This window comes from Odontesthes bonariensis, chromosome 7, assembly GCF_027942865.1.
Source record: "Odontesthes bonariensis isolate fOdoBon6 chromosome 7, fOdoBon6.hap1, whole genome shotgun sequence".
Lineage (NCBI taxonomy): Eukaryota > Metazoa > Chordata > Actinopteri > Atheriniformes > Atherinopsidae > Odontesthes > Odontesthes bonariensis.
In genome coordinates, this window is record NC_134512.1 from 37,218,935 (window position 1) to 37,231,572 (window position 12,638).

At 45.6% G+C, this 12,638-nt stretch overlaps 1 protein-coding gene across 1 annotated transcript in view; it reads left to right on the top strand.

Annotated features, from left to right (window-relative positions):
* The first annotated feature begins 636 nt into the window (after nucleotides 1-636).
* The window catches only part of LOC142384909 (ankyrin repeat domain-containing protein SOWAHB-like), a 33,113-nt gene continuing 21,111 nt past the window's right edge, over nucleotides 637-12,638 (top strand). Inside the window, exons 1-2 of the mRNA XM_075471215.1 lie at nucleotides 637-725; nucleotides 12,110-12,196. Of these exons, the coding sequence (XP_075327330.1) occupies nucleotides 699-725; nucleotides 12,110-12,196 (114 nt within the window). The 5' untranslated portion in view covers nucleotides 637-698. The remainder of the gene's footprint in view (nucleotides 726-12,109; nucleotides 12,197-12,638) is intronic.

Genomic DNA, 12,638 nt, shown 5'->3' on the forward strand with positions numbered 1-12,638 from the left:
GGACAGGAGAGAGGGTACAACAAGCAGCGTAACACCAGGCCAGGGACACCTGCTGAGAGAGAGAAACACAAGTTAATGACAACAATGATGTCACATGTACATGGAGAGGTGCATCATGGGAGCTTTTATATGTGAGTCAAAGCCCAGAAAAATCAGCTGATCTGAACTTATTCCATTTAAAAAAGGAGAGCGAATCCTCCACGGTTCAAATGTTGGAGTTCTCCGGCTCTGCATAAAGTTTCATGGTTCTGTAGTTTCTGTGTGATCTCACAGTCAGACAGATAAACCGGACCCCCCCCCCCCCCCAGAACCTGTAAGATCCGTGCTGGTCCACAGGGAAAATGACATTCAGGAAGAGGAAGGAAACTTTGAGTCCCACTCAACATTTGTTGCTCTGCTTCCATGTTTTCTGCTGAGCTCCGCTAGTTGTGTGTAGTTTTACTTCCTGTCTGTTTTAGCTTCAGCTGTTCCCTGTGTTTAGTGCATCAGAATGAGGGTGATGTGCAGACACCTGTAGCATCTGGGTTGATTAAACCAGATCAAATCATCAGGTTTAATGATCATAAAACTGTTTAGCTGATCACATGTGGACCAAAAGATTTCAGTTTAAATGCTGAGCAGCTGGAAGCAGCCTGAGGAGTGACTCCATCCTCTGTTTGTGTTTCCGACTCTCCGACCTCCTCTGACGACCTGGTGTGATGCGAACCTTCCTCCGCACAAAGGGGGTAAGTTGTGTTTTCCTCGTGGCTGCGTTAACACCAATCATCTTCACACAGACCAACAACCAGGACGCAGCGGCAGACTTCTGCCTCAATTAGCTCAGCAGTGATATCACAGAGAGCAGCTCGCTGTCATCCCGACGCCTGGACGTCTGCCGGCTCTTTGAGCAGCGCTGCAGTGTGTACGGGGGGAAGGGGGGGGTGCAAAATGCTCTTCATGTAAATGGGATTCACACAGACGTCCAATTTTCTGGCATGTTTGTTTCCAGAAGCAGCAGAGAGGCGGCGTTGCTGTGCAGAGCGTGTAGTCGCTCAGACAGGCTGACAGCTCCGACACAACGCCGCCCCACATACAAACTCTCATTCTCACCGCCCGGCTTCCTCCTGACGTCTGCAACACGAAGGAACTGCAGAGCAGGTGCCACAACCTTAAAGGGATAGTTCACCTCTTTTGACATGAAGCTGTGTGACATCCCATATCAGCAACATCATTTCTGAACATCTTCTTACCCCCTGCTGCGTCCTGTGAGCAGAGTTCCAGCCTCGTTTTGGTGTTGATGAAGGTAGTCCGGCTAGTTGGCTGGGGTTTAAAAAATAAAGCGTTTTGCTTCTCAAAACAATATGCGTTCAACAGAGTAATACATTTGCATCACAAAATGGTTCTCCAGGAAAAAGTCAGACCTCACAATCTCTTGGTGCTATTTTCTCTCCGGCTAGCGCCATGTATAAAATATATTTTATACATTTTATAAAAATATTATATTTTTATATAATTTGATAAAATATTATATTATTTCATTATTATTATTATTATCAAATAATAATTTAATATTATTTATCAAATAAGCAGTCCCCTGCTTCCGAGCAGCAGGCAGTGATACGAAGGGAGAGAAAATAGGGCCAAGAGATTGTGAGGTCTGACTTTTTCCTGGAGAACCATTTTGTGATGCAAATGTATTACTCTTTTGAACGCATATTGTTTTGAGAAGCAAAACGCTTTATGTTTTAAACCCCAGCCAACTAGCCGGACTACCTTCATCAACACCAAAACGAGGCTGGAACTCTGCTCACAGGACGCAGCAGGGGGTAAGAAGATGTTCAGAAATGATGCTGCTGATATGGGATGTCATACAGCTTCATGTCAAAAGAGGCGAACTATCCCTTTAATGATAACCCAGAACAACCTGAAACAGACTGGATTTCTGGGGGTTGTTGTGTCTCTGCAGTCCGAGGGTGGGCGGCCGGTCCACGTCTGTTCCCGGGGGCCTTCATCCTCCATTAGCAGCTGGACGTTACTCCAGGATGTCGGATCCATGCTCATTAGGACCGATTTGAACGGTCTGGCAGCCCAGGCAGTGGGGACGTGTAATGATACTGTAATTACACGGTAATTAATATTTGAGCAAACTCTGAGCCTGAAGGGAGGCAGCTCAGCAGATGGGAGGGAACAGATAGCTTCCGCCCAGAAGCCCCTCCGTCTCTGCTCTGCATCAGCCTCATCACCTGATTTCACGGTTTCACACCGAAGACGTGCAGCTGAAGTGTGATCGTCCTCGGCTCAGCGTCGGCCAGCACCAGCAGCCAGGAGGCGCTGGTTCTGGAGAGGTCGGCTCATTGGGTTCTGCGTCCTCATGTCAGCATATGTTCCTCATATTCACTGTCAGGTCAAAGTAACGGGGGGGTTCAGAGCGGCACATATGGTGGAGCTGTTGCAGGCTGGCTTTGAAACCTCCCCGCTGATGCCAAAAGTAGAATTTCACACGGCATTGTGAGACTTAAGCTTTCTATTCAGGAGCTTCTGCAAAAGGACCCTCCATATGGCCTCACTGTTGTGCACCCCCCCTCCATTAGCTGCTCAGACCTCCCCATGTGGAAATAACAACATCAATGGTGCGGCCCCCACGCAGCCTGAGAGTATTACTCTCCTTTTCATGCCTGCATGATCAGAAATGAAGGGAGTGAAATTCACGCCTCTCCGATGTGCTTTTCCTGCTGCTTCTCAGCCCGCCTGTCACTCCAGAACCACCGCCGGGCCGACAGATGCCCGCCACACGCGGCCCGACTGTTGGCAGTTTGTGCCGTGTCACCGTCGGTGCCCCTCACCCCCCCATGGATCTGTCAGAGAGGACTGACGGTGGTCTGAGCGTCCTGCTGAGGCAGACAGGTGCCCGTCAGCTTTGTGAATGTGTGGCGTGTTTCAGCCCGTTACGCCGTTTAAAGGCAACACTTAAAGGAGCATTCTGTCACAACGGGGGGGGGGGAGGACTCAGAGGTGTAAGACAAAAAAAAACTGGGTTTTATCCGCAAAAAACAAAGTTAAACAGAGCCGGATAACAGGACTAAACTGTGGAATAAATGCATGAATATAACAAAACAAAGACTTGACATGAAAGACACTTAACTTTAAGGTCGTAGCTTGACGTGGCATTAAGAGGTGAAAATCAAGGAAAGCATTTCACAAAATGACAGGGGAGCCTGGAAACTAAGGCTGTGTTCGAAACCGCCTACTTCTCCTTCTACTCCCACTACTCCTACTAACTTTAACTTTTTTTAAGTTCCCGGATGCATACTAGATTCTCCGAAATGTTGGGTATGCATCATGAGGTTACTACTCATACTCAAACTACCCAAGATGCAACGTAACGTGACGTCGCCGATCGTCATTTCCTGTCAAAACGGCAGTTTCAAGCTAGCTACAACGAGGGTAGGTTCACTTCCTGTTTTCAAAACAAAAGCACCAATTGTATGGTAATGGCTTTCCCTATGATAAAAGGCAACGGGTGTTTTATTTTGTGAAAATAACCGGAAGTGCGCTGCTCACTGCGGCTAGCTTTAGTAGCGCCGAATTCGTGGGAACAAAATTGTAAACAGCCGGTATTTTGTCAGGTTTTCAACACGTTGGGGATCTAAACGACTACTTTCTCACCTGACAATGTTTCAAATGTTGCTAAAGTTTACAGAGTTTAGAGCTTAAGCGAAATCAGCTTCAGGCCGGCTGATTTCGGCTCGGGCAGGAGCGAAATGCATTGTGGGTAAACGCTCTGCATACTGTCTGATTGATGAGTATGCAGTATGTAGTATGTAGTATGCAGTATGTAGTATGCAGTATGTAGTATGTAGTATGCGGTATGTAGTATGCAGTATGCAGTATGCAGTATGCAGTATGCAGTATGTAGTATGTAGTATGCAGTATGTAGTATGTAGTATGTAGTATGCAGTATGCAGTATGTAGTATGTAGTATGCAGTATGTAGTATGCAGTATGTAGTATGTAGTATGCAGTATGTAGTATGCAGTATGTAGTATGTAGTATGCAGTATGTAGTATGCAGTATGTAGTATGTAGTATGTAGTATGTAGTATGCAGTATGTAGTATGCAGTATGTAGTATGCAGTATGTAGTATGCAGTATGTAGTATGCAGTATGTAGTATGTAGTATGTAGTATGTAGTATGCAGTATGTAGTATGCAGTATGTAGTATGTAGTATGTAGTATGCAGTATGTAGTATGCAGTATGCAGTATGCAGTATGTAGTATGCAGTATGTAGTATGTAGTATGTAGTATGCAGTATGCAGTATGTAGTATGCAGTATGTAGTATGCAGTATGTAGTATGTAATATGCAGTATGTAGTATGCAGTATGTAGTATGCAGTATGTAGTATGCAGTATGTAGTATGTAGTATGCAGTATGTAGTATGCAGTATGTAGTATGTAGTATGCAGTATGTAGTATGTAGTATGTAGTATGCAGTATGTAGTATGCAGTATGTAGTATGTAGTATGCAGTATGTAGTATGTAGTATGCAGTATGTAGTATGCAGTATGTAGTATGTAGTATGCAGTATGTAGTATGCAGTATGTAGTATGTAGTATGCAGTATGTAGTATGCAGTATGTAGTATGTAGTATGCAGTATGTAGTATGTAGTATGCAGTATGTAGTATGCAGTATGTAGTATGTAGTATGTAGTATGCAGTATGTAGTATGTAGTATGTAGTATGCAGTATGTAGTATGTAGTATGTAGTATGCAGTATGCAGTATGCAGTATGTAGTATGCAGTATGTAGTATGTAGTATGTAGTATGCAGTATGTAGTATGCAGTATGTAGTATGCAGTATGTAGTATGTAGTATGCAGTATGTAGTATGTAGTATGTAGTATGTAGTATGTAGTATGCAGTATGTAGTATGCAGTATGTAGTATGTAGTATGTAGTATGTAGTATGTAGTATGCAGTATGTAGTATGCAGTATGTAGTATGCAGTATGTAGTATGCAGTATGTAGTTTGTAGTATGCAGTATGTAGTATGTAGTATGTAGCAGAGCATGTGAACGGAGCGGACGGTGGAGCGGAGCGGTGAAATATGGTCAGAGCGGAGAGCGGTTTTCAATTCAAAAACCAAAGCGAGGATTTCGCTCCGCTCCAGTTCGCTCCGATGCGCTCACAACGTCAATCAAAAATGTCGGATTATAAAATTTGTAAAATAACATTTTTGATTTAATGTAGTCTAGTGTAATAAATTAATAATTAAATAGGAAACGCGGGGCAACATGAATGGAGCGAGATGTTACGTTCACAGCTGGGGACAAGCAGCCACGCGGGCCTTATCTCCCGTAGTAAATGTGGAAGTGAGCAATTCAAGTCGAGGGCACAACGGTGTGTTCTATGTGTGGCGGAGCTAGCATTAGCTGCAGAGAGAGTGCGGATAATAAACAGGGAAACACCCGAACTGTAGGGCCTACAAACGCTATCGAACGTGGATTGTGTATTACGCTCGGAACAGGTCAGGTACCGTGAAGACATATTCCCCTTTCTGATTGTCTGAATTAAGCTGACTGCTCAGGTGCTAGTTCTAACCGTGACCCTCGTTTCCTCTGCTTTGCTTCCGTTTCTGCTGTTGCTCTCGCGGCCACACACACACACACACACACACACACACACACACACACACACACACACACACACACACACACACACACACACACACGCACGCCTCCTCCTGCCTAGCCCAGCCTGGGCTCTCTCTTTGCTGTGTCGTGTGATGCATATTTAAGCTGAGTAATCTGGTGGGCTTCGTCCTGACGTGGTAGTTTTCTACCTGGCGCCCAACATTTTCTAAACATTATTTTTTGTACGTCAGAGTGGCGATAATTTAACAGCCAGTTAAATAAGACAATACACCGGTCACATCATTAAATCAAACGCCGTGTGTCCCAGGGCCCTGTCATAATTACATGAAGTAAAAATGTCAGAAAATTCCTTCTCCTGAAAATTTGAGCGAGCGTGGAGCGATTTCGCTAGCCTGGGCGCCAGCCGAACTTAGCCCCGCCCATAAAAGTTTTGGTCGGGAAGTTGGGTCTGGCTCTGCTCAGTTGGGAAATCATTATGCCCGACCAAGAATTGGTCGGACCAATCAGATTGCCAGGGCGGGCTTTATACGATGATGGACAGATGATCAACAGGGACATTATCGACTACGTCACTAAAGAGCTGAACATGGCTGCCGCTGGAGAGCTAGGGTGTGTAGATTCTGCCATCGAGTCTGTTCTACAGGATCTCCACATTGCATTCATTTTGAAAGACGAACAGAGGAACGCGATAAAGGCTTTTATTGATAGAAAAGATGTTTTTGCCGTCCTTCCTACAACAAGTGTGTGTCGCTTAATCTACGTCACATACTACATTGCTCTGATTGGTTGTAGGTCTATCCAATTGAGCGAAGAGGCATTTTTTCTCCTGGTTCGGTTGAAACACGCCCCATACTCAAATCTCTATCCAGCGGTATCAGACTCACATTCTGACTAGAATCGTGAGTATGACGTAGTCAGGCTACGATTTCGCCTGAGCAGCAGGAAAATTAAGGTGAGCGTGGAGCGATGTTTGAGCGGAGCGTCCTGGCGCAACTTTGAGCGGGGAGCGAATGAGCGAACATCCTCCTGAGCGGGGAGCGGGAATTGCGCTCCGCTCCGTTCACATGCTCTGGTATGTAGTATGTAGTAGGCGGTTTCGAACACAGCCTAAATAGGGAACTGGGAGTGATAGGTGAGTGCAGCTGGGGACAATGACAAACAGGTGACGTGAGTGACAACTAATGAGCTTACAGAAACTGTGGGGAGGACAATGGTAAACTAAATTCAAGACATGGCTAAAACATGAACTCCAAAAGCAAAACATAAAACACCTAAAGCATGATAAAACAGAAAACTAAAAACATGGGGAAAATCCCATTACAGTACATGAACGGTAGGATAATTGTGTTTTAGTCATTTTACAGCGCATCTACCGTAATTTATTTAACAGTATAATAATGTATTTTGGATTTGGACATCAATTCATTACAAATACTGTTTTATGCTGTTAAATTACAGTTATCTACTGGTATTTGTTAAATGACTGATTTAACTGTTAATTTACATGTGAGGGATGAATATTCAACAGTATTTTACAATTATTGTCAAATACAGTCGGATACTGTTGTAAATCCACCGTAAATATACAGCAATTCGTTACAGTGTGTAATATCAGTGCAGTCAGTGTGTGTGTGTGTGTGTGTGTGTGTGTGTGCGTGCGTGCACGCTCTTGGTGAGTGTTGGAAGAAGCTGGCGGGCGATGCCGGATTCAGTTAGCACCTTGTAATGAAAAGTGCCCCCCCACCCTGTCAGCCTCAGCAGTCCAACCTCCATTAACCGTCCTGTGGAGGCAGGCAGGCAGGCAGGCTGCCCCCCCCCCCCCCCCCCCCCCCCCCCCGAATGAGGAGCATCAGTGTGTTTAATTAAATGGACGAAAACAGCAGAACACAATGATGGGTTTGTTTACAGCAGCAGGAGATCAGGACCTGCTTTTATCAGGCTTCTCCAGGAACAAATCAGTCCACAAAAAAAGTAAAAAAAATGTTCTTCCAGGTCTTTACAAAGTCAGTCTGTCTCTCAGAGCAGACGACAGACTGACTTTCAGGTTCAGTGGAGGAAGATCAGGAGGTTTCAGGGGTCCGGATGACTTCCCAGATGTGTTCGGAGGAGCTGACCTTCAGGAGTCGGGCTGCAGACGGCTCCTGTGGTTCCCCCTCATTCTAATTTCAAGCCGACCGGAGGTCGCTCTCCTTAAACCCAGGTCGGACGCGGAGAGAAGAAGATGAAGGTGTGAAATGTGTGAGAAGATGCTGCGACATCGCCGCTGTGATTGGACGACAAAAAGTGGTGAGAGTGGATAAAGCCGAGGCAGACGGACGCCTCGGCCTGCCTCACAAACACTCGTTGCTTTCAGAGTGTTTCTCACCGCTGACACACAGGAAGTGGTCCTTCCCATGATTAGTGAGACAGCATGCAGATTAGATCATGTTCCAACATGTGACTGAACAGAAAGGTTTCAAACTAATCTCTAATCTCGTGTGTTTTCTTTCTGCTCACCTGGACCCGCTTGGACACATCAGTTTGTAAGTGCAGCAGTGTGACGCTGTGTTGGTGCTGTAGAGCCCGTTCGGTCCTGTTCACCGATCAGATTCTGTAGAGCCCGTTCGGTCCACTTCAACGATCAGAGTCTGTAGAGCCCGTTCGGGCCAGTTCACCGATCAGATTCTGTAGAGCCCGTTCGGTCCACTTCACCGATCAGATTCTGTAGAGCCCGTTCGGTCCAGTTCACCGATCAGATTCTGTAGAGCCCGTTCGGTCCACTTCAACGATCAGAGTCTGTAGAGCCCGTTCGGGCTAGTTCACCGATCAGATTCTGTAGAGCCCGTTCGGTCCACTTCACCGATCAGATTCTGTAGAGCCCGTTCGGTCCTGTTCACCGATCAGATTCTGTAGAGCCCGTTCGGGCCAGTTCACCGATCAGATTCTGTAGAGCCCGTTCGGGCCAGTTCACCGATCAGATTCTGTAGAGCCCGTTCGGGCCAGTTCACCGATCAGATTCTGTAGAGCCCGTTCGGTCCAGTTCACCGATCAGATTCTGTAGAGCCCGTTCGGTCCAGTTCACCGATCAGATTCTGTAGAGGCCGTTCGGGCCAGTTCACCGATCAGATTCTGTAGAGCCCGTTCGGCCAGTTCACCGATCAGATTCTGTAGAGGCCGTTCGGGCTAGTTCACCGATCAGATTCTGTAGAGGCCGTTCGGTCCAGTTCACCGATCAGATTCTGTAGAGCCCGTTCGTTCCAGTTCACCGATCAGATTCTGTAGAGCCCGTTCGGTCCAGTTCACAGATCAGATTCTGTAGAGCCCGTTCGGTCCATTTCACCGATCAGATTCTGTAGAGCCCGTTCGGTCCATTTCACCGATCAGATTCTGTAGAGCCCGTTCGGTCCAGTTCACCGATCAGATTCTGTAGAGCCCGTTCGGTCCACTTCACCGATCAGATTCTGTAGAGCCCGTTCGGTCCAGTTCACCGATCAGATTCTGTAGAGCCCGTTCGGTCCATTTCACCGATCAGTTCATCGATCAGATTCTGTAGAGCCCGTTCGGTCCACTTCACCGATCACATTCTGTAGAGCCCGTTCGGTCCAGTTCACCGATCAGATTCTGTAGAGCCCGTTCGGTCCAGTTCACCGATCAGATTCTGTAGAGCCCGTTCGGTCCAGTTCACCGATCAGATTCTGTAGGGACCCGTTCGGTCCAGTTCACCGATCAGATTCTGTAGAGCCCGTTCGATCCAGTTCACCGATCAGATTCTGTAGAGCCCGTTCGGTCCACTTCACCGATCAGATTCTGTAGAGCCCGTTCGGTCCAGTTCACCGATCAGATTCTGTAGAGCCCGTTCGGTCCATTTCACCGATCACATTCTGTAGAGCCCGTTCGGTCCACTTCACCGATCACATTCTGTAGAGCCCGTTCGGTCCAGTTCACCGATCAGATTCTGTAGAGCCCGTTCGGTCCAGTTCACCGATCAGATTCTGTAGAGCCCGTTCGGTCCAGTTCACCGATCAGATTCTGTAGGGACCCGTTCGGTCCAGTTCACCGATCAGATTCTGTAGAGCCCGTTCGATCCAGTTCACCGATCAGATTCTGTAGAGCCCGTTCGGGCCAGTTCACCGATCAGATTCTGTAGAGCCCGTTCGGTCCAGTTCACCGATCACATTCTGTAGAGCCCGTTCGGGCCAGTTCACCGATCAGATTTGGGATCAGACGTTGGTGAAAGTGTCCGTCTGTTCTGTTTTCACCTCCCGTGGATGAAGGCCTCGTGTCCTTCACACAGACCGATGAGAGCACATTAACAAACACGATTAGTGACGCGTTTTAATTCAACACAATGGCGATGGGATAACCGTCCTTGAATGTGGCTCTTAAGCAGAGAATTAAATCCCACTGGGCTGAATTAAAGCTCGCATTACTGCAGAGCAGTTTGTGTGTCTGTCTGCAGCTCCAAGCCAAATCTGTTTAAACTAATTAACTGTGAATTCACTTCAAAGCAGGATTTTATTCAAATGAGCCACATTTCTCCCTCTGCCTCTGAAACAAGGCTGCAGAATATTTTACACAGCCGCTCAGTTAAAGGCTGAGTGCAGTCAGAGGAAAACTGATCTGAAGCTCTCTGACAGCAAAGTCTTGCTTTTATTCTTTATTCACACTTTAAATAATGGCGAGTCCTCTAAAATCTGAATTTCAAACGTTTTGATTAGGATGGACTCGGTGCATTCAGCTAAAATAATGATTCTTTCATTCACTCCTGAACAAAAACTGCACTTTTAATTCACATTTCTGTAAAAACAATCATTCTGTATGAAACTAACACTCAGCAGGGGTGGGTGGCACAATGCTAAAGAGCTAACGAGTAAAGCGGAGTGGGGGGGTTGTTGGGTTGGCTCAGATATGAGTGAAATACAGTAACTTACCTTTGCGTAATGCGTAAATCATACAACACGCCACCAAACGGAGCCTGTAAGTCTGCTTCCTGTACCATGAGATTCAACTTTTAACTTTTCGAGTTAGCATGCGAGTTTTAGTAAGTGAGAAGTTCCCGGATGCATACTAGATTCTCTGAAATGTTGGGTATGCATCATGAGGTTACTACTCATACTCAAACTACCCAAGATGCAACGGGACGTCGCCGATTGTCATTTCCTGTCAAAACGGCAGTTTCAAGCTAGCTACAACAAGGGTAGTTTCACTTCCTGTTTTCAAAACAAAAGCACCAATTGTATCGTAATGGCTTTCCCTATGATAAAAGGCAACGGGTATTTTATTTTGTGAGAATAAGCAGAAGTGCGTTGCTCACTGCGGCTAGCTTTAGTAGCACTAAATTCGTCTGGAACAAAATTGTAAACAGCCGGTATTTTGTCAGGTTTTCAACACGTTGGGGATCTAAACGACTACTTTTTCGCCTGAAAATGTTTCAAATGTTACTAAAGTTTACAGAGTTTAGAGCTTAAGGGAAATCAGCTTCAGGCCGGCTGATTTCGACTCGGGCAGGAGCGAGATGCATTGTGGGTAAACGCTCTGCATAATGTCTGATCGATCAGTATGTAGTATGTAGTATGGAAGTATGTAGTATGCAGTATGTAGTATGCAGTATGCAGTATGTAGTATGCAGTATGCAGTATGCAGTATGCAGTATGTAGTATGCAGTATGCAGTATGTAGTATGTAGTATGTAGTATGCAGTATGCAGTATGTGTATGTAGTATGTAGTATGCAGTATGTAGTATGCAGTATGCAGTATGTAGTATGCAGTATGCAGTATGTAGTATGCAGTATGTAGTATGCAGTATGCAGTATGTAGTATGCAGTATGTAGTATGCAGTATGCAGTATGTAGTATGCAGTATGTAGTATGCAGTATGCAGTATGTAGTATGTAGTATGTAGTATGCAGTATGCAGTATGTAGTATGCAGTATGCAGTATGTAGTATGCAGTATGCAGTATGCAGTATGTAGTATGCAGTATGCAGTATGTAGTATGCAGTATGCAGTATGTAGTATGCAGTATGTAGTATGCAGTATGCAGTATGTAGTATGCAGTATGTAGTATGCAGTATGCAGTATGTAGTATGCAGTATGCAGTATGTGTATGTAGTATGTAGTATGCAGTATGTAGTATGCAGTATGCAGTATGTAGTATGCAGTATGCAGTATGTAGTATGCAGTATGTGTATGTAGTATGTAGTATGCAGTATGTAGTGTGCAGTATGCAGTATGTGTATGTAGTATGCAGTATGCAGTATGTAGTATGCAGTATGCAGTATGTAGTATGCAGTATGCAGTATGCGGTTTCGGACACAGCAAATGTCTCCGTTAACCATCTGTGTCACATGACCTTCGGTTTTGTTCCTAAGACTGGAGTCTCAGTCCGTTGGGAACGAGAATGACCTGCCAGAAGTCTCTGAACTGTAAAACTGATCATGTTATCGGTGACGGTATTGATCCGTCAGCAGGTGTGCGTTCTCACGTGTTTGATGTGTGTTTTCAGACGGCGCTTCACTGGGCAGCCAAGCAGGGCCGTCAGGAGGCCGTGGACATGATGCTGCGCTCCGGAGCCGACGTCAACGTCAGATCGGTGAGACATCCACCTACCTCACAGGATGCATCCAGGGTCCGCTTCATCACCAGCTCCTTCCAGGAGGATGATGCTGGTGTGGCAGGTCCGGTATAAAACCGGGTCAAAAGAGATGGGACAGATGGTGATGAGCTTCTGTTCAGCAGATTTATTCACAAAACACAAAAGTACATTTTAGGGCTGGGCAACGATTAAAATGTTTAATCTAATTAATCGCATGATTTCCCTGATTAATCACGATTAATCGCATTTGTACGCAAAATCCAAAAGTAGTGTATAGCTTTTAGCATTTAGTTTTATTTTAAATGTGCTGCCATATGAATGAAAGTGCCATAACATTTGTTGTGCAAACACACTTTTAACATCAGCATCTTTCTGTAGTTTTTATGTAGAAGCCTCGCTCCACTGTCTGTTTCCTTGAATGACTTGCTGCTATCAGTTG